This window comes from Miniopterus schreibersii (assembly GCF_964146895.1).
Source record: "Miniopterus schreibersii genome assembly, chromosome: 7".
Classification (NCBI taxonomy): domain Eukaryota; kingdom Metazoa; phylum Chordata; class Mammalia; order Chiroptera; family Miniopteridae; genus Miniopterus; species Miniopterus schreibersii.
In genome coordinates this window covers 29,771,030-29,797,518 of record NC_138108.1, presented here as the reverse complement: position 1 = coordinate 29,797,518, position 26,489 = coordinate 29,771,030, and the positions used below count along the sequence as shown (strand labels likewise).

The 26,489-nt window shown below is 38.5% G+C and overlaps 1 protein-coding gene across 2 annotated transcripts; it reads left to right on the top strand.

The window, feature by feature from the left end:
• Positions 1 to 8,461: 8,461 nt before the first annotated feature.
• Positions 8,462 to 16,469, top strand: NABP1 (nucleic acid binding protein 1). 2 transcript variants are annotated; one of them, XM_081143219.1, is made up of 6 exons: positions 8,462 to 8,595; positions 9,362 to 9,500; positions 11,911 to 11,982; positions 13,492 to 13,567; positions 13,981 to 14,047; positions 15,098 to 16,469. In XM_081143219.1, the coding sequence occupies exons 3-6, from the start codon at positions 11,921 to 11,923 to the stop codon at positions 15,265 to 15,267; spliced, it is 375 nt and encodes a 124-aa protein (XP_080999345.1). In that variant the 5' UTR covers positions 8,462 to 8,595; positions 9,362 to 9,500; positions 11,911 to 11,920; the 3' UTR covers positions 15,268 to 16,469. The 2 variants fall into 2 exon arrangements, with proteins under 2 accessions (XP_080999345.1, XP_080999344.1); XM_081143218.1 differs by having other exon boundaries at positions 8,478 to 9,077.
• The last annotated feature ends 10,020 nt before the right edge of the window (positions 16,470 to 26,489 follow it).

Below are 26,489 nucleotides of genomic sequence, written 5' to 3'. Positions count from 1 at the left end.
GTCAACATCATATTCAATGGAGAAAAGAGAAAATTAGTAGGCAAGTACTAAAAACCATTTTAATGAAACAATTAGGCCATATGAAGAACCAGACCATTGTTCATTTGTCTTCAGGATCATATAGTAATTCTAAGTCCCAAAAGTAATGCTGGGATTATCTTCCTGAACAAGAGACCTTTCCACCTGCTTGACTGAGCTGTTCTCCATTTCTTCCTCCTGCTGTTATTACTGTCCTTTGTCTACTTCTCAGTATTTAGCTCGTGGATTCTATTTACACGTTCACTGGAGTCTGCTTAGTCTCTGCTTTGTTTCCTGGCTACTGTTCCACTTTGCTTTGCACATCACTCACTGTGTACTTTTGTGCAGAAAAGAGTTGACAACAGGCCCAAGACTACTATCCTTAGAATGACCTGCCTGCAGAGTTGGCCCTTGATTGACTTCTGAGAACTCAGGTTTCAGGAGAGTTCTGACCATTTGCTAAATAAGCGTGGCTCACTATGTCTAAGCTGTGTGTACAAACAATATATAGTTTATACCAAAGACCTGCTTTCCTTCTGGCAGTCAAGGATTTGGTACATGCCAGGAAGTGGGTACCTATGTGACCAGTACTCAGTAAAAATCTTGGGCACTGGTTTTGTCTATAATGAGCTTCCCTGGTAGACAGCATTTCATACCTGTTGTTATAACTTGTTGCTGGAGGGAGTAAGTGTCTTTTGTGTAACTCTACTGGGCGAAGACTCCTGGAGTTTGTAACTTGTTTCCTCCAGACTTTGTCCTATGCACTTTTCCCTTTGCTGATTTTACTCTGTATCCTATCACTGTCATAGCTGAGAGCTGAGTATAAACTGAGTATAGCCATCTGCTGAGTCCTGTGAATCCTTCTAGGAAATCTTTGAATCTCAAGATGTGCTTGAGGACCTCTGACACAACTTTGCTTTTGGACTTTTGAAGAAACAATATCTTATTCACAGTCCACTACTTAGTTGTAATTATGATCTGACTTCTGGCTAGCTCTTTATCTCCTGTCACTCCCACACCCCCTGGTCTAGTTACCCCAGATTCCTTGCTGTTCCTCAAAAATTCCAAGGGTGTTCCTACTTCAAGGCATTTTTACTCACTGTTCCCTCTGTCTGTGCCTTTACTCCCAGATATCAGCATGACTATTCCTCCCCTCACCTCATTCATTCATGCCCCTGCTCACATGCCACCTATTTAAGATAACTCTCCCTTCCCACTCACATGACATACTGCCTATCCCTTTGTCTAGATTATTCATAACATCAATATTTTACATTATATTGTGTTTTTTTGTTTATTCACTATCTTTCCAAATTAGAGTATAACTAAATGAAGGCAGGGACTCAGTTTGTTCACTGCTCTCTTTTTAGAAAGTAAAGCAGTACTTGGCACATAGAAAAGACTCAATAAATACTATGTTCGCAGGAGTGAATTAATAAATGACACATCTTATTAGGCATATTTCTCACACCAGGCCACATTATATGCCCATGGACAGCATACAGATGTCTGCCTTTAGATGAAGCACTGTTGTAGAGACTTCTGATTATCCATCAATATTTACTCTCTCATTCTTCTGTAGCAATAGAACCCGTTTTTTATCTGGGCACATGACCACCAAAAATAAAAAGTAACATGTCCCAGTCCTCCCCTGCTGATAGGTCTGCCTATGCTACTAAGTACAGACCAACGGGATATAAGTGGAATTTGGGTGTGCAACTTCTAAGAAGTACCCTTAATTAGAGTGGGTGCAATTTTCCCACCTTTTCCCCTTCCTGTTGGGCAAAATTGGCCGTAATATCTGGCAGTCATCTTGAATCATGAGGCAATGTTGAGATGGAGCAACAAGATAGAGGTGACTAGATAATTGGAGGCCAATACCAATTCTGAAGAACCTACCTCTGAATTTTCACAAGAGCCAGAAATAAACTTCTATCTTGTTTAAGCACAGCCTTGTGGGGTTTTCTCTCACTTGAAGTTGTCCCTAGTCCCTACTAATATAAGTACTAATCTCCAGTCCAACTCCTTGTAGCCAGGTGGTAGTTACAGAGCACAAAGCATGATACCATGTGAACTATTCACTTTGTTTAAAGGAAGCCATGGGCATGGCAGGAAGGCCGGCAAGCAGAATGTTATCCTATGGGAAATGTCAGCTGTGGATAAGCGTTATAGTAATGACCCCCAGTGAATCACACCTGTCTGTGTCCACATGCTTTTTTGCAATGTGGTTTTGCCATTCCTCCCATCAAAAGGCAGAGGCTATCTTTCAACCCCTTGAATCTGGGTTGGCCTTGTGACTGGATCTGACCAACAGAATGTGACAAAATAACACTGTGCTAGTTCTAGAGTCTAAATTGTAACAGTCCTTGCAGCTTCCACTGTCACCCTCTTGGAACCCTAAGATCTCCAAGCTCTGAACCCTGGAGTAACTTACCAGAGGAGGTGAAACCATGTGATATTTGCCTTCCAACCTACCCTTAGAAGTCCCATACTACTCCTATGTATCCCACAGATATAGGATATATGAATTACTGGGTCATCAGAGAAAGACATTTACATAATATTTTCCTACATAAGTGTGGAATTCCCCTATTGGAGCAGACCAGTTACCTTCTTACTAGTCTTGCATAGTTTCTCCCACAAGTCTCCACCTTGTTTCCTTTGACCTACTTAGACTGCAGTTAAGGGAACCTTTCCCGTAGTGGTTTGGCTGCTCAACCAATGAACACAGCTCACCCTCAGGACTTTCCACCCTGCTCATATCACTTCCCTTTACTACCTTCTGAACACTGCCTCTTTTACTTTCCAGAGAACTAGATAATACACATTCTCTTTCAAATCACACAGGCACTTTCAACTAATAGTTATTGAACTGGTGCTTTTGGAGGTCTAACATAAAATAATAAAATGGTGACAGTACTTGACATTTCATTTTATTTGGGAAAATAGACAAATTGGCAATTATAAGTTAAAGTGAAAAGTTCTATGATTGGAATAAGTACAATGTGTCATGGGAATACTTAGAAGAGGCGCCTAAAGCAGTGTTTGTGCGAGTGGGAGTGTGGTTAAGAGTGTCAAGTGAAGTAAAGGCATTACTGCTAAATCTCCATCCTATCCCCTTCCTCTCTTCATTTTCCACCTTAGTACATATCACCCTCTCAAATACTATATAATTTTACTTATTTATCTTGTCTATTGTCTACTTACATTAGAATGTAAGCTCTATGAAGTCAGGGATTTTTGTTTGTATTATTTTTTACTGATGCAGTCCCAGTGCTGGCACATAGTAGTTGTTCAATAAATATTTGTTGAATAAATTAATGAATTTAATAAATATACAAAGGACAAATGGGAGTGTAAAACTGTTCAAAATTCCAAATTCCCGGAATATAATTTTATAATACATATCAGAAATTTTAACTACATACTCAGTAATTTCACTTCTAGAAATTTATCTCAGTTCAGGATTTCACATAAATAGGTATGTGGAAAATAAAGAAAATAGCATATATATATAAAAAAAAAATCTCTTCTAACCCGCTGTGGTTCTCAGACTTGATTGCACGCTGTAATTCCCTGAGGGGCTTTAAAATATATTGATGCCTAATTCCACCTTCAGAGATTCTGATTTAATTGGTTTGGACTGGTTGTCCCTCTTATTATATTAGCAGTCTATGATGATTATTGCTGAGATCCATTAATTCATTAGGGGCTGTAGGTGGTAATCTTGTTCACATCTCTGGGCCTGTATTTTTTTATATACAAAATGAAGGGGTTAGAGGACATTATCTGTAAACATCTTTCCAACTGGTCATATGGGATATGCTCTCATTTAGGGATCTGTAGAAAGTACTTGCAGTTCTTCGTGGTGATTTACTGGTATATGTGTATGTTTGCATTGTGATACCTAAGCACCAAAGGCCCTAAATACCTCCAAATACCATCACATTGGGGATTCAATTTTAACATATAAATTTGGGAGGGGAGGCATAAACATTCAGTCTATAGCAACATAGTACATTGGGAACATAAGCAAATAGTAGCAAGTAGCTCTTCGAAGCAGCTAGGCATAAAATATGAAAAGGACTTTTGATGATACAGAAGCCTTCTTATGCTCTCTTTGTACATATGGTTTGTAGCATTTTCTACAATATCCCTTTAAGTATGAGGACTATGATATGTACTCTAGTAAGATAAATCTTCCACTAATAAGGTTATAATTTTGTTTTATTAGTTTTGAATTAGTTCAGTTTCCAATAATTTTGTTTTTTTTCAGATGAATAAACAATAAACTCAGGCAGCTATTTACATGTATGGTGTACTTGAAAAAAATTTTTAGACCACAGAAGCCAAAGTTCTTCACTCTAGCATTAAATAGATAATATAGCTGAGTTGAACAAACCCATTTAGGGGTGCATTTCTTCCCAAGGAAAACTACAAAATTATTTGACTTCACTGTCCCCACACAGTTAGACATTGGAGATCAGATAAAATGTTATTGCACTTATCATTGTGAACTACAAAGCCTTAAAAAAATCAAATTACCCATTTAAATAACAAAAACAAAAAAGTGCTTTTTGGGGCAAATAACTTGTTTTGTAAAAAAGGTTATTGCATGTAACACAGCTGGTTTTAAATCTCAGCTGCATAGCTTACTATCAATTGAGAAAATCCACATCCACTTCACATATATTAATTATTAACTAATATAATAAGTATAACAAGTTTATAAGTGTAAAACGCCTGGCAAATAGCAAATGCTCCCTAAGTGTTAGTATTTATCATTATAGGCATGGTGTGTGTGGCTATTGTTGTTGCAAATATTACTAAACATTACTTATGAGTCTTTTGGTTAAATATTTTTAAGAATATTAAGTCCTGTTTTTAAAAAGTCCTTTTTTCTTTTTTTTTTATCTTGTCAGTTATGCTGCAAAGTGGACTACATATCTCTATAATGTGAGAACACTGTAGTTCTTGTTAACTTTTTTATTGTTAGTTTCACCACACAAGGTTTTTGGTATCAAGCAGTATTTTATTGATGGAATAATTCTAAATTGATGGATAGTGCAAAGGAAGTGAAAATGAACTTTGTGATCCCAGAAATCAGAATCTGGGAGTGCGCATAGGTAAGTAGGTGGTAAGCATGAAACATTGACAGGAAAACCTTTGTCAGTGAGGACTCAGGGAACTGGAGCTTTATGTTCCAGAATTCTAGGGGGTGCCCTCCTGTATGGTACTGGGTCTCACTAGCAATATCTTCTTTGCATGGAGTTGTGGTGCTGAGATTCTGAGCATAAACCTATCATCTCAGAATAAGTTGATATTTGGGCTATAAAAATGAGGAGGCTGGGAGAACAAGTCTTAGAAGGAAGCAGACCATCTTGTACATATAGTAAAGAATCAGCAATATAATCATTATGACCTAACTCGCAGAGATGAATGATGGATTTCTTTATTTCACTGAATGGTAATATTAGGAAAGTTTATCTGAGTGACAGCAGCTGTTCTGGACATCCCCTTTCTCTTTTTATTCACCACCACCCTCGAGAAGTGATTTGGCCTGGGTTGAAGAGTTCCTACACTGTCTACACCATCTTGTTTCTCTTGTTTCTCAAGGATGTCTTTAGTTTTCGTAAATGAAAAAGCACTTGGTTTCCATTTCCTTTCTGAGAAATGCTAGTTAGTAGGGAAGGAAGTAGATATTTGGCCCAAGTTCTGTCCTATGGGGGGAGGGGAGTGCTAGGCTGTTCCCCTGAGCACCAGCTTCTGCTTTTGTGAGGCTTGGTTTCCTAAGTGTTTGATTCTTTTTCATAAATGTTAGTAAAATTGGTCTGAGCAACCCTACCTAATCCCCTTTCTGGGAACAAATAGCTGAGGATGCAAGGAATGACTAACTCTCTTTGTCCAAACTCTTGGGCACAACTTTGCTCAACATTCTTAATTCATTTCCTGTCTACTCTTAATCTCTTAAAGATCTTGTCAAACCTTTCTTTTTTAAAAAAGTTCTGATTTAAATATTGCTTCTGTGAGAATACTCTTGCCAGTGTCGTTGAATATAACTCTGTGGAAAATCCAGCTGAGGCATCAAGTCCTGTCAGGTACACATGGTAGAATTAGAGCTTCTGATTCAGATTGCGAGTCTTTGGAAGCTCTGAAGTTGGATGTGGTTCATTAACTGACATGTTTCGTTGTTTTATTTAATGTTGAAATCATAGTTTATGGTTATTTTACACCACTTTCCAGCATTAAAACAGTATCTTTGGCACTGGGCTTTATTAGTTCATGAAATAGAAGCTTCTGGTTCCTTAATATTGTCTTGACTCTCCTGCTAATGTGACTTTGAAACTCTTTTCTCAGGCATTAAAACTGTACATCTATGCCAATTGTTTGCAGATGTTTGGGAAGTGGTGGTTGATCTAAAAATATTCAGAAAAAAATCAAGAAAAAAATTACGGCTTCTGCCATGCAAATTCTCTGATACTCTTCTCAACATTTCTGTTACTAACACAAATAGTTAATTAGATGATTCTTTAAAGCCCTACAAGATATATCTTACTGCTAATACTTTATTTCTTCAGTTTGCTTTTGACTTTTATAGTTTCACCACTGCAATTGAAGCCTAAAACTCACCTTTAGATTGGAGGGCTCTGGGGTCAAGATAGCCTATATTCAAAACCCAGTCTGACTATTCTTTCTTTCTTTCTTTTTAAAAATTTTTTGACAGGGAGTAAGATTCATTGGTGGGTGTAAAGTGGGGACCAGTTTGACCATTCTCTAGCTCTGTGGTCTCTGGTGAGTTTCATTATCTGTAAAATGGGGATAAAAATCAGCAGTAAACATAGGATGGATGAAAGGACTAAACAACCACAGTTTAAGGTATTATTGTTTTTCTTTTCTTTAATAATAAAAAATAGGTGAGGGAGAAATATTTATTCAGTATCTATTACTTGCTAGACAATAGTTGAATAATTTATTTATAGCCTATGTAATCCTCTAAGAAAGACATTCTTCTATTTTCCAGATGATTAAATGAAACTAGAAATCTTAATCAAATGTCTAAAGGTCCCACAGCTCGTAAACAGTCTGAGCCCAGGTTTGTTTCTAAAGCCACACCTTTTTTACTACATGACATAAAGGAAACTTTATCTCTCCCTCCCCTCCCAGGTTATACGGTTTCAGGGTTTCCTACAGCTGTTATATGATTTTTTTGATATATAAAAACAACTTCATGACTTGATAGCTCATAATAAGGCATGAAGGAAACTTAAATGCATGTTACTATTACTAAGTGAAGGAAGTCAGTCTGAAGAGGCTACATACTGTATGATTCCAACTACATGACATTCTGAAAAAAGTCAAAACTATGAAGGCAATAAAAAGATCAATGGTTGCGAGGGGTAGGGGAGAGGAAAGGACTAGGTGGCACACACATTTTTAGGGCAGTGAAACTACTCTGTACCTATAGTGGTGGATATGTCATTCATTATACATTCGTACCAGCGCCTCTCATCCACAACACTGAGAGCGAACCCTACGGTAAACCGTGGCCTTCGGGGGGGAGGGTGTTAGTGTAGGCTCAGCGACGGCAACAAACGCACCAGTCTCCCGGGGACACGGGCGCGGGGGTCGGAGTGTGCAGGAAATCTCTGTCCCTGCCTCTAAATTTTACCGCGAACCTAAAACTGCTCTCAAAAATAGCGTATTAAAAAAAAAAAGCATAGAGAAGAAAAGTGAATGGGTGTAACCCGAGAGAGGAGGGATGTTAAATAAGTTTATAAAGGCCTTGTGTACCCGCCGAATTACTACAGAGTGAGGAGTGCACGACCCGGTGAGGAGAGCCGCGCCGAGGTCCCGCTCGCTCACAGGTTGCTGGGTGACCTGCGCACCTTCCGGATCTCCGTTTTAAGGTGATTACAATGAGGCGGTTCAGCTGACCTCCAAGTTCCCTCTGGCCCTGAGACTGCAGAGCGGCCGCTAGGGGCCCGTCCCTCCCCGTGCTCTCCATCAGCCCCGGCCGGCCACCCTGCTCTGGACGTGTTCTTACTTTTTGACAGCGTACTTTTTGACGTACCCACTGGGTGCTAAGCGCAGCAATCGTGGCTGCGGAAGGAAAGAGCCGCGGTGGAGGACTGACCTCAGAGGAGACACGGCAAGAAAGCCGTAGAGACTGACAGGGCGCAGGAAGCGGGCAGGAAGGACACCAGGCGGGGCGGAGCGCGCGGCGCGACGGCGGCGGAAGCGGCACCGGGGCGGGGCGCCGAGAGCCTATTGGAAGGCTGCGGGGGCGGGGCCCGAGCTGACAGCCCCGGAGGAGAGAGGGCGGCTGCGCGGGCGTCCCCGTTGTGTCCCGCCCCTTCGCTCCCCCCCTCCCGTGCCAGGAGGGCGTGGCGGTGGACGTGGCGACGTCACGTGACGTCACAAGGGCGGGGCATCTCGGAGGGTTGGGCCGGCGCGCGGACGCATTCGGCAGTCGCTGTGTGGGACGCTGGGTGTGCAGAAGCTTGGTCTTTGCTCCCGGTTCGCTGTGACAGCCGGTCCTTTCCCGGAGCCCGGGACGGATTGGGCGCGCGCTCATGTGTATGTGAGCGGGACTCAGGGCAGAGGTGTCCCCTCGCTGTCTTTTTTTCTGCCTTTTATCCAAAGAAGAGGGCAGTTCGCACGCTTGCCTTCCTGTCGCCCCATTGGGAGCGGGGTTGGTGTGCGCAGTGGTAGTCTTTTTCTTTTAAACTTGTGAGCGGTTTTTTTTTTTTGGTTTTTTTTTTTTTTTTGGTTTTTTTTTTAAAGGCTCAGTGCCGTCTGGGCTGGTTTCCTTGGTCCCTGACTAACCGCTTTCTGCCCATTCTCTAGCTGCCCCCGCCCAAGGTCTCCCCTCTGCCCTCGCCCTCGCCCCCGACCCGGGAGGGTGGGAAGCTTTGTCCCGCTCCCTTCCCACCCGCGTCTCCGCAGCCGTAGCCGCACCTGCCTCAATATGAATGGGGTCAACGACCCACCTCTTTTTATAAAAGATATTAAGCCCGGACTGAAAAACTTAAATGTCGTCTTTATTGTCCTGGAGATAGGTAAGTGGGACCCGCAGCCCATCCCGGCGCCCCCGTGCGTCGCGGGACAGGAGGGAAGGGCCCGCCGCGGCCGCGAGCCGAGCGTTCCCCTCCCCCTCCCCTCCCCTCCCCCACCCACGTGGTAACGTCGGCTCCCCCACCCGGGCGTGGATCCTGCGGCGGACCCCGGTGCGCTTCTCCCACCTTTCAGCTGCATTAAGCTCCCGGAGCTGGAGTTAGAGAGCCTTGCTGAAAGTCCTTATTATCTAACACCCCCCCCTCTTTTCATGTTTAAATCCTCATAGGACGCGTGACCAAAACCAAAGACGGCCATGAAGTGCGATCATGCAAAGTAGCAGATAAAACGGGCAGCATCACTATTTCCGTGTGGGACGAAATTGGAGGTCTCATACAGCCGGGAGATATTATTCGGTTAACCAGAGGGTAGGTTTGCATAAAAGGGGGGTGGGGGAGAGTGTCTTCTAAGTTGCAGTCTGTGGAATCCGAATTGGCTGACCCCCGGCACCTTGTCAAGTTTTAAAGTTCCAGTTCTGTTCTGTGGGCCAGTCCTCGGGTTTTGAGCCCCTTCAGCGTTAATTTTGGCTGGTGGACAGCGTTAGGATGTAGCAGCCTTTCCTTTGAAATTAGTCAGTTTCAGCCAGGAGTCTACGCCCTTCCCCGCCCTCAGTTTACAGGTTAAATCAATTTTTAAATACTGTTCTGAGGTTATTGAGTCTAAAGTGGATAAGATTACCATAGTCAATATTTTACCTTTTACATAAGTTATTTAATTTAATATAGTTGTCAGTTTCTTTTCTCCCTTTTTAATGACTTATGGAATCCTGCCAATATTTTACGTGTACATATTTTATTTAGAGGGGAAGTTTACAAAATCTGGAAGGCACGTTCTTGAAAATGATTTCTTGCTGCCTGTGCTGTAAAAATAAGTGTGGTACAGAAACCAGAATGATATGCAGAAAATGTTTGGCAGAAAGACAACTGTATCTTCATCCAAAAAAGTCAGTTGGAAGATTGGCTTTTAAAAATAACTTCGCACCACCTTTGTTTGTTTGTTTGTTTGGTAATTAGACTGCCTTTAAAAATTTGCCAAATTTTTATCTTAGGAAGAGAAAAGGCCAGAAAAGGGTCTTAAAAATAGGTTTGGAAGCTTTGTGGTTAATAGAATTGTAATTTATTGGTCATAACTATTGGAAAAGTGGATGGAAATTGATGTTGGCATAGTAAATAGAATTTCAGAGAAGAGTTGGATAACTCTGAATGTAGGAGCCCTGTGATAATATCTTACATGCCTTACATCCTCAGGAAGTGAGGCAGAGTATCATCAAAGAAGGAAGTGGGAGTCAGGCTTTAGACGTTTTATTCTCATAACACTGACTCATAATGACACAGATTGTGTCTTCAAACTTACACATCATTAACTTACAGGAAAGAGAATTCCTACCTGGGAGGGTGTGGTGAGGACTGGCATAATTAAAGTTGTTTTGGCTGCCAAAGTATCTTACTTAGTGATTTAAAGTATTTTTATATACTATAAACAGCATCTCCTTTTAAATATTTCATACTTTGTAGTCAGAGAAAATAAATAGATGTGCCCATCCAAAAAGCTGGAAAAACTAAATTCAGTAGCTGTATAGATAGTATCTACAGGATTTTAAGGAATATGGTTACCTAGGAATCAATTTAAAGGGAAATTCAAAACTAAAGAAACTACTATTTCCTAACTTCAGTGTGACCTTGAAGTTATTACACTTCATCAACTTCCTCTTATATAAAATGGGAATAATTATACCTTACTTACTAAAATAATACATCCAGCAGAGTTCAGTCCATTGTAAGGCCCCTAAATTCTGGTTGAATCTAAGACAAAGCAGCCTTTGAAGAAAGGTATACATGTTAGTAATGGTAATTTGAATATTGGTATATTTATCAGAAAACCCTGCAAATGTCCATCTCATTCCTGAAACAAGTGAAAGTTAAATTTTTTCTTAGTAAGGTGAATATTAGTGCATTGCCTTCTGAGTCACTTTTTATCTAACATAAGATTGGTGAATGGGGTCTTTAATAAATAACCCTTATAAATGAAGAGAAATATATAATGTGGGAATTAGCAAATTTTTATTACCTCTATTAAAAGATGAACTATCACTATACTTAGTTAAACTATTTAGTTATAATTTATCATTCTAAGTCATGAAGTTACCCTAGTAGTTGTACAAAGAACCACTGAAAACCAAGCCTTGGACTGATTTTTAAAATACTGATTAATTTACATTTTTTTCTGTGGTTTATGTGTAGGATTATTTTATCTAATGTTGCTGTTTGCATTCAAAATTGTTGAAGTAAATAATTGTTCAGCCAAGTTGGTGTTAAAAATTGCAAATTTGGAAAGGCAGATGGGTGAAAGATTTTTGATCTTAGTTTTTTTAGCTCCTTGATTAAATCTTACCAAATTTTTTGTGGCTTAGGAACCCTATGTGTACGTTCTCCCTTTGTTAACTGACTAAAGATGTGACCTTTGGAGTATAACGATGCTTGCTTTGCAAAAAGACCTGTTTTCTAGAGTTGCAGTTTTGATGATTATGTCGAAATTGGGCAGTAGAGTTTTTTTTGTATTGTTTCTTGGTAAGAAATAATAGTAAGAACTTGGTAAGAAGTTAGATTAATCAATTAACCAATCAAAGTTAGATTAATTAATTGTATTTGATTTGCTATGGTAGACAGGGTTTGATCCCCATCTGCACCCAGTATAAAAAATTTAGTATGAAGCTTTACTTAATTTAAGTAGAAGAAAATATACATATTTCTACAGAACTGATGTTTCTTTTCTTTCTAGGTATGCATCCATGTGGAAAGGATGTCTGACACTTTATACTGGAAGGGGTGGAGAACTTCAAAAAATTGGGGAGTAAGTATTAAGTACATTTTGTGTAAATGAATAAATTACAAATAATGTCTACTAAAATATCTGGTAGGTATAAACTAGAAACCTTTTCCTTGGTTTGTTTTTGACTGGTAAACCGAATGTCTTCAGTAATTTAACTATAAAAATAATTTTCCATGTATGTATTAGTTGAATAGTTATCAATATACTGTTTTGGGAATGTGCATTTTTCAGGTGTCATAAGTGCCATTTGAAGTAGGTTCTGTCTTCTAGTGAATTGCCAGATGAGAAGCTAGGTATGGGTTTTGGCCATGAGTTTAAATTTTCTTTTTCTCTGTTTCTGGGTGATTATGTACTCATGGTAAAAGGACTTGTAGCAGTGACAATTGAAGTCCTATATTTATCCACAGTCTAGGTACCGTACAGGCACTGTGAGCTTCCATGCACTACTTACTACCTTGGTAATCTCCACCCTGACTTGGAGGAACCATCCTCTCTTGGGGTGTAAAGGTAATTAAGCCTCCATGCTAGCCTAGGCATTTGGGATGTACTCATAAACTTTGAAGAGAGATGCCACATGTGGCACCCAGAAAATAACAATATAAGTAAATAAAGGAAAATTCTCTTTCTTACTGCAGGGATAAGATATTTTGTGTGGAAAAATAAATGGTCTTGCCAGCTTTTAAAGATCAGAAACTGGTAACTCTGTCTTTGCTAGGAAATTAGGATTCAGTTATATTTTATGTTTGTATTTAGAGTAGCATTAGAGCAATGTGTTATGAAAGGGCTTAACATCAGTATTACTGAAAGATAAGGGTCCTGTCCTGACCATGTATAGAGAAGTATTTATAATAATGGAGGTCAGTTAAGTGAAGAACCACTGGAGGTCACTCAGTTCTTAGTGAGTTACCTTTGTCAGGGTTAGTCTAGCATTTACCAAAACTAGTTACTAATTTCTTATTTGTGGGGTGAGGAGCTTGTGTGTAATGTTAATATATATACCGCAGTCAACTTACAAGAAGCATTGAGATAAACTGTCATTTTGATAGCCAGTTGTCTTTGTTCATGCCTGCAGAATCCACTCCTAATCTTGAATGATTATTTTTGCAGATTCACAGTGCTTGGTCAAAAGAGGGACTGGAGAGAGTGTGTGAATGGATCAGTGCTAATCCTTCACTACTGCTGGAAAAACCACTCTGGAACCCTAAACATGGTTCAGTGGCCTCAGCCTGTGTGGAAGAACAGGACAAATGTGTTTCTGAGTCCTTGATCTTTGACATGATTTATTTTTGTGGTACAGAAGAAGAATTAAAATACAAAAAAAATGTTTCACACATAGGCAATCAAATATTGGGTGCTTTTATGGAACATAAGCATTTAAGAAGTTTGTCTTATAATACAGTTAGTATGTTGCTTTTTAGGTAATTCATTTGACCTCTAAATTCTTCATTCCTATAAGTTATGCATGCTAGATAAAGAAAGGTTGATACTTTACTTCAGAAGTCATTTAACTTGTCCTTAATTTTCTTGCAGATTTTGTATGGTTTATTCAGAAGTGCCAAATTTCAGTGAACCCAATCCAGATTATCGAGGACAACCAAACAAAGGGGTAATTACTCCAAATGTATAGTTGTGTACTATGACCATGTACTATAATTCCATGGCGAGATTGCCAGCCCTGTCATACCCAGAGTATAATGAAGACAGTTTAAAAAGGATTCTTTTTTAAAGTCATTTTCAATCTGTGTGTTTGTGTATCTCAATATATATCTCTAGTGTCATATATTAAGTATCTGTGCCATTTAGCATTTTGAGGAGTGGGGAATAATATCAGAAAATACAATAAGATGAAAGATTTGGGAAACATTCATGAATATTTTAACATTGAATGGACTTGGATAAATCTTTAAATTGTTTAAGAAAACCTTAAAAATTAAAAAAGGGAATGGGTGCAACATGTTATAATAATGTAAACATTTTTTTTTAATCTTCATTTGGTTAAATAAAAAAAATTTTTTTTAGGCACCTAGTGAACAGAAGAATAATTCCGTGAATGGTAATATGGGTACAGGTACATTTGGACCAATGGGTAAGACTTTTTTTTTTTTTTTTTTTTTGCATAATTGTAATCAGGTGTGAGAGAATAAGAGAATATACATTTTATGAAAGCTTTAGAGGAAAAAAGTGTCATCAGGCATAAATTAGTTCTAAAAGGGAACTACTGTGAACAGGGAATTCCAAAATAGCTGATTTTCTTGAAAGCAGATCCGTCTTAAATTAATTTATTAAGCACATTCTATATTTAAACATTTGGACCAGTTCCTGGGAATTCAGTGTTGAACCTTGGCTAATAATATAGAAATCTACGTTTTGGTGGTGTGTCATTATTTTCCCATTGACTTTTATAAAATTTCTGTAATCTAGTGATTATAATAGATGCAGAATTACTGGCTATTTTTATGCACTGAAAGCCTTTTATCCTCAGACTAATAACTCACCTTAATTTTTCATATGCTGATAGCTGCCTCTTCTAAAGATTAGCTTTACCCTTCAAATACCCACAAATGTCATATTAATGGTTCTTGAAGCCATGTTAAAGGTGTTTTGAAGTTTCATTCTTAAGTAACTGAAAAAAAGTTTTTTGTGATTGGAGTTCACTTAGGGTGGCTGTCATGTATTTGAACTGATAGGGACATGTTTTGCCACAGCTGGTGACCGTGGCATCGTGGGAAACCTTGCCGTCTTTTCCTTATAAAAGTTAGAATTACATGGTCTCTTGAAACGCTGTTAACCATATTTGAACCAAATGCTAGTGCTCATACACCACTTGTCCTTTCTCTTTTTCCCCCCTTGTGTTGTAGACATTGCATTGTTTATACTTTTTTCTACTCAACCAATTTCTCATGCCCAAGCTGTTCTTTTTTCTTCTCTCTGTTAATACAGCATCAAATTAATAAGTTACAGTAGTCATATGTTTGAAAAAAACCAAGAAACCACATTGAGTTTTTTCCAGTAGCTTAAAGGCATTTTTCTTTAATATTACTTGTAAGCATTTATAGCATGTGTTAGAACTTCAAACAGGTGTACCTCTATAGATCAGTATATGAAAATGGTGATGAATTTTTATATTCTTTTGTAGGAAATGGGGTTCAACCTGGCCCAGAATCAAGGGGATGCCAATTTTCATATGCTGGTAGAAGCAATGGCCGGGGACCTATAAATCCACAGCTACCAGGAACAGCTAATAATCAAACAGTCATGACCACAATAAGTAATGGCAGGGACCCTCGGAGAGCCTTTAAAAGATGACCTATGCCAAATACTCACATGTAGTTTTTAAACTACGTGCCCTACTTGAACACTTATTGCACTTTTATTTATTGTTAACTGTGAAAACTGTGTTCCTTATCAGTTTCCTTTTATGTTTTTGGTTTGTTAACAAGAGTTGTTTGTTTTTATAGCAAAACTGTTAAGCTGCTCAAGCCTCCTATTGAAGAATGGGAACATGCTGAAAATTAGGGACATTTATTTCTAGAGCCAAAATGTCTTTGGATATTCTCTAAAAAACCTGCACCCATTTCTTGGGTGAGTTACTTAAGACATCAGCATCATAGCCTCTATGAGTCTATCTTCTGTGTACATTTTATAATATTTAAAATAAGGCTTAGTGGGAGATGTTCTCTGTCTTAACGTCAGATACTGCCAACTGAAGTGATAACCACCAAAAAAACAAAAACTTAATCAGTGCTAACCATGATTTGTGAGTGAGCGTGACTCCAGGAATGATTGACTTGTTCATCGAGTGATTGTCATTAAGATTTTCCAAGGACCGAATCATCCTAAACTCTTGTTTTATTACCAAAAGACATATTCTTTACCAGAATTATAGAATAGAATGTGATCTATAGTATACCAAGGGATTTTTAGAAGGAAGCTACATTTATTTTTCTAGGGTAGTACTATCAATATTTGTTATTATCTATGTGCATTACACTGAAGGAAAATTTAAAACTGAGGCCTTGAATATTTATTTTTTGAAACTACCATGTCAAATATTAAAGTGTAATTTGAGGGAGTTATAAAGTCTAATAAACATTGATCTAATTATTGTTAAAAATTATGGGGAGTAAACATAGCGAAGGCAATTCAGTTGAATTCATGGAGAAATATACAGTCTTAAGTTACAGGGTCCTAGGTACTTGCAAAGCCCTGGAGTAAAAATCCTAGGTACTTACTTTATTCGAAGGGTGTGTGTGTGCATGTGTGTGTGGTGTGTGCATTGTCAAAGTTTATGAACAGAATTTACAAAGCCTTATCAGCAAATTTAAGAAATGGCTCTCTCTCAAGCGAATACAGCTTTATTCAGAAATGTAAAAGAAGAGTTTATTTATGTGCTGTAAATGGTCCCTAGTTCCACTTTTTATTGTAGGGTGGATAACTGGGAAAATTTTCCTTTGTTAGAATTCAACTCTTTTTATTATCTCTTGAATAAAAACTTGCATTAATGTTAACAGACCTACCTTATTTTTGCTCTTTCAGTGGCTTAGAGTGGAGAGCCAGTACGTTTTACTGTAGCTGTAATGATGACTTCAACCTGTTGCCTACTTGGCTTTGCATTTGTTGTTTTGTCCTCAAATCACAAAGTAATTGAAGTAGATTTGTCTTCTGAACAAACTTGTTTTCTGAACAACTTTCCATAGTGTTTGAATATAAAATTTGTACCAGAGTATTTATTTGCTCTAATTCAGTGTATCTAACAAATATTTCAGTACATACTGTGTATTAGGCACTGTGAGGAGCTTATTTATGGTTTATATTCAGGGTGGGGCAAAAGTAGGTTTATAGTTGTGAGTACTCAGAACAGTTTATTACTATTTATTATTGTATTATTTTCCATATGAGCAACTATAAATGTACTTTTGCCCCCCCATATTGTAGAAAGAAGTTTTCCCTTTATATACTGATGATTATAGTGAATTTGACTTTATGACTGATATTTTCTTAAGATGTTCAAAAAATTATAGATATTTGGAGTAAAGAAAAATATTACAAGTTAGTACATAATTTTTTTCTTTTAAATCAAGTAGTGGTAGGAGCAATAACACTAAGTTATTTGTGGGAGAATATCATGGTAAGGTGATCTTAAAAAAGAATTTTGGAGTTTTGGAAAATTAAAATAGTGTAGATTGCTGAACTTCCAGTTCTGGCCTCATTGTATCTCCTCACTTGTCGTGTTGGGCAAGTTATATTTGAAACCTCTGTAAGCCTTAGGTTCCACAAGTATAAAAACAAGTAAGTGATATTCTTTGTAGAGTTATTTAAGATTTTCCATGTAAACGATTAGAATGATTTCTGGCACATAAGCCATGAAATATTTGTTGTTTGATTAAAGGCATCTTCAGTATGCCTCAAGAAGAGTGAAAATGCAGGGTTAGGTGTGGAAATTATTGATACCCTTTAACATGTTGAGATTAAATAGAGAAAGACCTCTGCCTGTACTTTTGTAACTGACACGTGTCTTAATAATCTAAACTTGTTCTGTGTTTTTTGTCATTTATTAACAAATTTCTTTTTTCTTAAGGGAAGCCTCTAAAACCAAAGCAAAGCGAGTTATAATCCATAATGAATATTTGCCTTACCAGTCTGCTTGGACAGTGCTCAGCAAGAAGAGGAAGAAAGTGTCCTACCTTCCTCCTTCCTGGTGCTTTCAGCTTTCAACTTAATTTTAAATAAGTTTAAACACACTGAAAACAAAAACCATTTGGTATAGAAATACATACTCCTGGGATTGGGTCCCATTTTATTTCTACAAAACAGTTCTGAAGTAGATGAAGTCTCATCAACCAGCTGTCCTGTCCTGTCTGGTCAGGTCTGGGAATTGCTATAGTACAGAACTAGAAAGATGAAACCCATAAGGCCGGGCGATACTCCATTAGTGCCATATGCTTCCCCACTGACATTAAACAGGTTTCCCTATAGTATACCAACCCTTAAGCTTTGTTCCTGCAGTTTCAGTAATTCTATTTTGAATATGAGGACAGTTTAATTTGAAGATATCCTGAATATTTGTAGTACTATTTGCCACTTGTATTTTTATCATTTAACTTTTAAAAGAATTTAATTTGCTTGGTTGAGTAATGTGGTCAAAAGAATTGATGGCTGAAAACAGATGTGAGGTTAGTAAAAAAGAAATTATAATTTATGATATGAGAGTGTTTAAAGTATAGGAAGGTGGAACTAGCCATAAAAAGTGTCCTTAGAAGGTACAAATTGAGAGTGTTTTACATCAGTCAGAAGACAGACAATTTTTGAAGTTCATATAGATCTGACATTCCAGTTTAGTTACTGAAGTGACTTCCTTTTCTGTATCATTAAGGTAATGACTGCTCTGAGCAGTTTTAGGTTGCCACTATTCTTAAGATTTTTTAAAGTATTTGGGAAGGTTCTAGAGACAACAAACCTGAAAACTGTGGAAACAGGATCAACACGGAACACTTCTCCAAACTGAAATCTGTTTTTTACTTCTAGGTCATTCTTGGGATTATGTGCCCTATGATAGCCCTTTTGTTTTTTAAATCTATTTTCCCTGCTCTTTGTTTTATCCCCTATCTGATAAGAGTCTGAACCGTGGTTAGTACATAAGACAGTCACAGTTGTTCCCTACTGTGGGTTCTGTGATGGGTAAAGGCAGGTGTACTTGGCCATGATGCATCTGTGTATTGAGTCTTCTAAATGTTGGGGTAATTGAACAGTCCCACAGTTCACAAAGTAGTTTATAATGATTAACATTAAGGTATGCTTCTGAGGAAATCTAATTGTGACCTTTGAAATACAGCACTATCATCATGTTAGGCCCTGAGGGAGAAGCTAGAAAGACAATTGACTTTCCAGGTATATTCAACTTTTCTCCATAGTCCTTGAAGTTTGCTTTATTAGGGATGCACCAGAGTTTATATTCAAATACTGTAACCAAATTACTTCAGGTTTCTGAGCTAAAAGGGTCTAATGTTGATTTCTTAAAGCACAGATCACAGAATAAGGAACAGACCAGAGAAAATCAAAACCAGATTATCTGACAAAGCCATTTATTTCACATTTTTTCTCATTAAGAACATAAGAGCCATGCACCACTCTGAGATAACATGTGATGTAAAGACAGTGAACATTTTAACAAGTTCAACTACTAGACATTTCATTTAAGTCTTGAAAGGCCTTGATAAGGAACCCACAATTTTATTGTGGCTCCCCAGGTTTTAAGAACATGCCAACCCAAAGCTTGGTGACTAGCTGTTGCAATATAGTAGAGCCCAGATATCTGGAGACAGTGGGTTGAACCTGGAGTCCTCCTCATTACACTGTACTTGTCTAATGGAAGGGCTATTAACATCTTTAAAAACCAATTCTTTACCCACTTCGTAAATACAAGTAAGTTGTTTTACTCCATCAACATTTATGCTCCTAGGCATAAAAGAGTTCAGTTATCTTGGTCCATACATTAACTGTTAAATTCAAAGAATGATTACATACCACCTATGAGATTCTCCCCCCAGGAGCTTGGTAGAAGTATGAAATGGCTCTGCTATTTCAGAAATAAGTTTTAAGTGTAGGACTGTGAGGGCTGCACTTGAAAGAAAGATTGAAAGAAAGAATTTTGTCTCCTGCCCTTGACATTTCCCCTTAGCACAGAAATAACTATTTTGAAGCATATATATAGCTCTTCAGTTTTTACCTTTGTGAGGCTAGATATACCAAAGTTCTAGATTGTAAAACATGAAAAGTTGTGCTTAAAAGCATGTGCCTCCAAAGGGCAGGATTGAGGGATAATGCAGGGTAGTCCCAAGCAGAGTAGAAATTGAGTATGGCCTCTGGATGTGAGTACTGTGAGTTTGAATTAGGTTCAAATAGAATTATTTAAATTGTATCAATGTTGAGATCAGGTTATAGTGGAGTCACCTGGGCTTCACCTGGGCCTATATAGATCAAAGTAAAAAAGTTCACACTAGGTTTCTGTTAAAAAAGATTTTATTGTTGCTTATCTCGACGATTATGTTTACAGCATTGCCTGCCTATCTCCTCTCCCCCCAAAGCTCCCTTCTGTTCCCTGCTTTAGTATGTGGAGAGAGGCTGGTCAGATTGGAAAGCGGTTGGGGCCTCTCCCTCAGGAGCGCCCCCACGCCTTCCTGGCCTCCTTCTCCCCAGGCATGTGAACTTGATCCCCTCTCCTAAGCTCAAGGAGCCCTTCATTTGCCTCTGCAACTTGTTTTCTTCTATAGCTCACTTGTGCTTCTGTGGGAAAAAAGTAGTTGGGTTGGAGGTATGATGAACATTGCTGAGAACCTACCTCTTACAGATCTTAATTGTGTTCTGTACAGAGGGGCAGCTGCAATAAATATTCTCCACAAACAAGTAATAGGCATGATTTGACTGCCATATGGGACTAGGTTTGTTTCAAATATTTATAAATCAAGTAGGATACTAAGACCTCTGACCTAAGTCACTGGACTACTTAAGATAGAAAACAAAAACTGGGTTGCCAGCACAACTAGTGCCACCTACTGGGTGACTACTATATAGTTTCTGTAGTCTAGGGATCTGGGTTAATGAGAGATTTCAATATTCCACTGGATAAGAATTTTTGCTGATGGTTTAAGCATGATGTGGAAAATCATTACAGGGTAGTTGGGCCATCTGTTACTAATTCCTGAACAAGCAACATGGTGACATCAAAAGTAAATTCCCCTCAGTTAAGCAGGTTTATTTTAATTTATTTTAGAGAGAGAAACATTGATTTGTTGTTCTACTTATTTATGCATTCATTGATTGATTCTTTTATGTGCCCTGACCAGGGACCAAACACACAACCTTGGCACACCAGGATGATGCCCTAACCAACTGAGCTACCTGGCCAGTAAGCAGGTTTTTTAAACCCTGAACTGCCCCTTACACTACTGAAAATGGGGAAAGTTGTCAAATGTATTTCTTGTTACGTTTGTCAATAATACTTGTGGAAAGTATAAACTTAGGAACACCTTTTGGTGGGGAGAGGTTTGGTAAAAATTGTTGGAATAGGACAGGAAACTTGCCCTTATAAATTTTACTCCTTTAACTGGTATTTTGTAAAATTCTGGCTCAAGGACTGCTGCTGTTATATTAGCTTTGCAGACCATAAGCTGTTTTAAATGTCAGACATGTGCTCTGGTGAAAACATGGTTTTGAACCAATGAGATCTTCGTTTGAGTCCTGGACCTATTATTTATTGACCATGAGCCTCGTTAGAGCGATGGAGATACATACTTGCAGGCCTATGAGGACTCTGACTATACTTTTTTTTATATACATCACACATGCATCTCATTCGTTAATCCATTTTTTTGGATTAGATTTTTTGAATTTATTGGGTTGACATTGGTTAATAAAATTATGTAGGCATACAATATTACAGCACATCAGCTGTACATTATGTGTTCACCACCCCAAGTTGAGTCTCCATCCATCGCCATTTATCCCCCCATACCCTCTTCCACCTTTCTCACCCCCTCCCTCTGGCAGTCAGCATACTGTTGTCTGGCCAGGGGTCTCTTAATTCCTTCACTCATCTCACCCGCCCCACCCTCCTGCCCCCTGAGAGCTGTCTTTCTGTTCTTTGTATTCATGAGTCTGTCTCCACTTTGTTAGCTTATTTTGTTCATTAGATTTCACATATAAGTGAAACCCTATACTACTTGTCTTTCTCTGACTGCTTATTTCACTTAGCATAATTTCCAGGTCCATCCATGCTGTTGCAAAAGGTAAGATTTCCTTTTTATGTCTTGAGTATTTCATTGTGTAAATGTCCCACAGCTTTTTATCCACTCTACTGATGGACACTTGGGCTGCTTCCAAATCTTGGCTACTGTAAATAGCACTCCTATGAACACAGGAGTGTATATATTCTTTTGAATTAGTGTTTTGAATTTCTGCAGATACTCAGAAGTGGAATGGCTGGGTCATAAGGCAGTTCCATTTTTCATTTTTTGAAGTAACTCCATACTGCTTTCCACAGTGGCTGCACCAGTCTGCATTCCCACAAGGGTCCCCATTTCTCCACATCCTTGCCAACACTTGTTTATTAATCCATTTTTAATACATTTCAAGTAAACTGCAGCCATCACTACACTAAATATGTATTTCAGCATGTCTGTTCACTAGAGTTCAATATTTTTCAGTTTTTAGTCTAAAATTTACAAAGAAATGCACAAATCTTAGGTGTACATTTGTGAGTTAGCAAATGCCCACACTTGTGTAACTCAAACCCCTTTCAAGATGTAGAACATTGCCATCACTCCAGAAACTTCCCTGATGTGCCTTCTCAAGTCAAACCCCCTCCCCACCACCCTATTGGTTGTGACTCTTATACTTTACAAGCCATTTTCAGCTTAACTAAAGGGAAATGTTTCTATGTGCCTAAGTCATCTCTAGATTTCTTCCCTGAGTGTATAACTCCAACTCCACCCATACCAGAGTACGACTAAACCCAGCCACCTCACACATCTCAGAAATGTAATCCCAAAGACCTTGGTATTTTTTAAAAAAATATATCTTTATTGATTTCAGAGAGAGGAAAGGAGAGGGAGTGAGAAACATCAATGAGGAGAGAGTCATTGATCGAGACCGCAACCCGGGCATGTGCCCTGACCAGGAATCGAATCCCAATCGCCTGGATCCTAGATCGACGCTCAACCACTGAGCCACGCCCGGCTGGGTGACCTTGGTATTTTTAATTCAGTTCCCTTTTTTTCAATTTAGTGCCAGCTCTGCCCTTAATATCTATTTTTCCCCTTAAGATTTACAGCTGGTACTCTAAATTCTTGGGGCAGAAACTATTGGAATGAAGACGAGCTGAGCAGGAGGACTTTCAGTCCTAGGACTGTGGCTGGAATGAGTCGGCTGCCTGGGGCCTACCATTCTGCCCTGAGCATCTCTAGGTGAAGGGGAGCGTCTGGCAGGGCACTAGGTCCTCTGGGATGGAGCACCATGAGTAGAAGGAGTACCCTGGAACTTCGATGTTTTCAGGTCAGGTGCTCATCTGTTCAGCAGATTTTGATTCTAACTCTGAATTTCCTAAGGTATGAGCTGACCACAGTGCTTCCACTCCTTAGGGTTTTGCCTTTTTCTTGTAGGTAGGGATTCAGAGTTGCCATTCTTCAGTGTATGTATCTACAAACGGCCAACCAAAGACCCCACCACTCAGCCTATAGGGAAGCATCCCTGAAAAAAAAAAAAATAAAACACATTGTGTATTCTTTCACAGTTCATGCACACACACACAACACAATCACTGCCAACAAAGTTGTTTCCTCATTAAGCTCCACATTTCCCAGTTTTAGATTTTTTTCTTTTTTCACCACTTGGTGCTTAAGGATACACTCTATGTCTTTAATTGGCTACCCATAACTTATTGAACACTTTGTCAGTATCATGCTAGTGAGTTACCTATATTATCTCATTTTGTTAAATGATCCTGTGAGGGAGATTTTGTTATCGTTATAAAGAGACTAAGATTTAGGAGAACCGAACAAGTTCAGAATCACACAACCAGGAACTGATAAAGTCTCACACACCAAAGCTACTTAGCAGTATGGAAGCAGAGGCTCCTGCTGACTCACTGCTCAGTGTTGGACGAGACATGGGGTGTAAGTTGGTTTTAAACGGGAATGTAGGTTCAGCTATAGGCCAACAAGTCATTTCAGTAATTCACTTTTTTTTAAAATTTAATCTATTGATTTCAGAGAGAGGAAGGGAGAGGGAGAGAGAACTGAAACATCAGTGATGAGTAATCGGCTGCCTCCTGCATACCCTTGACTGGGGATCCAGCCCCAACCGGGAATCAAACCGCAATCTCCTGGATCCTAGGGCAATGCTCAACTGCTGAGCCATGCCTGGCCAGGCAGTAATTCACATTCTTATTTGGAAGGAATCATACTTTAAATGTCAACCAAATATAGACTCAAAGAAATTTAGTCTATATAAAGGTATCTTAATAGGGATAAAAAGATAATTGAAAACCCCGTCCACACACAAATGTCAGAAAAACACATGGTGAATTCCCCATTATCTGGGAATGAAGAAAACTCTTCTAACTGGCTCAAAATCTAGAAATGTTAAAGGAAAGATTGATAAATTTGACTACATTTGTTTGGTTAAATATGTGAAGACAAATGATAAAATTTGTAATTCATGTCATTCACAAAGGACTAATGTTTCTAATACATAAAAAGCTTGTGAAAGACCAATCACACTATGGAAAATGGACAAGAAATATAGGCAGTTTACAGAAAAAAAATGTCTCCTGAGCATATGAAAAGAATGCTCAGCCTCATGAGGTGCAAATTAAAATGCCGTTCAGATATCATTACTTTTGATTGGCAAAGTATAAAGTTTGAAAACATACTCTATTGGTGACACTATAAGAAACAGGCACTTTCATTTGTAGTTGGAAATCAAACTAACTGATCCCTGGTGTTGGTGGAGGGAAGGATTTACTTGGCAATTTTACATTTGAATTTGCCCTGTGATCCAACAGTCCTGCCTCTGGGGATCTATCCTTGTGGCAGATTGTTTGCAAACACTGTTAGAATCCGATGCCTGCATGCATGTCCTTTGGTGGTAGTCCTCAGTGACACAGGCTTGTCAGTGTGCCCTAAAACAGTGACAAACCAGGCAAGCAGAAGATTGCAAGTACTTGTGCATCCAGGCTTGCTTTCTCTTGATGCCCTTGGAACCCTGAGAGGGCCACGAGAACATATAAATGAGAGCTATCTAGCCTACTGGAGTACGAGAGGCCACTCGAGTCACCTTGGCTGACAGCCTGCCAACCTCCGGACATGTGAATGAGTCTATCTTGGACTATCCAGCTCCAACTGAGTTGCCAGCTGACTTCAGTCACATGAGTGTGAGCAGCAGAAGGAAGGACAGGGCTGAGCCCTGCCAAAATTGCTGACCTGCAGGATATTGAGTTAAATGATGTTGCTTTGTGCCACTAAGTTTTGAAATAGTGTGCTATTTGTAGCAAGAGCTAACTGATACAATACTAAAGATACACTGGCAAAAATATGAAAAGACATATTTACTGAAGCATTGGCTATAACAGCAAAAGACTGGGAACAACTCAGATGTCCACCAGTTCAGGAATGGTTGGATACACTACAGTGCATTCACTCAGTGGAAGACCAAGCAGGAGCAATAGAAATCTCTGCATACTGCTTATGAAGTGATGTTTAGGATGTATTTAGTGAAAAAAGCAAGGCATAGAATAGTATATTAAAAATATGTCTAAAGCAAAAGCAAAATTCTGTTGATACTTAACCACACAAAGAATTATTTCAAGTATTTTAAAAACATGGTCATTTGTCTATGCATTCTTGGTGCATATATCCTAAGATAAAGATTAATTAGGAAGAAATATTGTTAATGGTAATATTGTTATTCTAAATATATATTTTTTCAGGATAAATAAAATACATAATTTTGTTAATGGTATTAAGAATTAAGAAAAGATATACAAATAAAATCAAAGATGCTAAGTAAATTCTAAGTATAATTACAAATTTGAATTGGAAATATCACTATGAAGTATATTGTATTTCCTCAAGAAAAGTGACATCTTCCAAAATTATTTTGGAAGAATTGGTGAGAAACATTTTGGGAGGTCTAGTTGACTATTCAGGATCCCCTTGATCAATCACAAAGAAACAGACAACCAGACATTATGCACCTCCTGATATGAAGCAATAAGAAGTACTAACCAGTATTAAAAAAAAAAATTGAACCTGAAAAAAAATTGAGCCTGAATCTATTTAGGTCTCTAGATCTAACTGCTAGTTACAGGATGTACAGGGTACAGAGGAGCAAGATGAACAGTACCATGGAAAATTACAAGACAAATAGTCCTGATTCTTCAACAAGTCAATTCCAAGAAAAACAAGGGAGGAGGAAGGGTACTTGTGGAAAAAACACTTAAACATCAAGCAAATGCAACATGTGAACTATTTCAATTTTGATTGGAAAAGAACTGGAAAAAGCATTTATTAGACATTTGAGGACATTTGAACAGTGATTGGAAATTGGTAATATATTAATTAGTCATTTTTTTAGGTGTTAGAAGGTTTTGTGGCTATGTTAAAAGAGTCCTTATTTTTTGGAGTTACATTCTAAACCACATGGTACTATGAACAGAAAATGTAATAAAATTATTAGTCTCAGGAAATTAACTACAAAGGGTAGAGCAAACACTAAAGAATAGAAAAAGAGGAGAGGATATAAGGAGCAGCCACTAACTACTTCCAGGCCCTGAGACAGAACATGCAATAAAAGAACAATCTCCCCACAACCATCCCTAACCCTCAGTGATGAGATCCAGATCTCTCTGGAGATGCTGAGTTTATGGGTCCACTGGATGGCAGAGCAGCTCATTGGGGTGGTGCAGGTTAGGGGTGGCCATCCAACTCCATGGGAAGACATCAGCTGGACACCTGTGAGACCCACTAGAACAC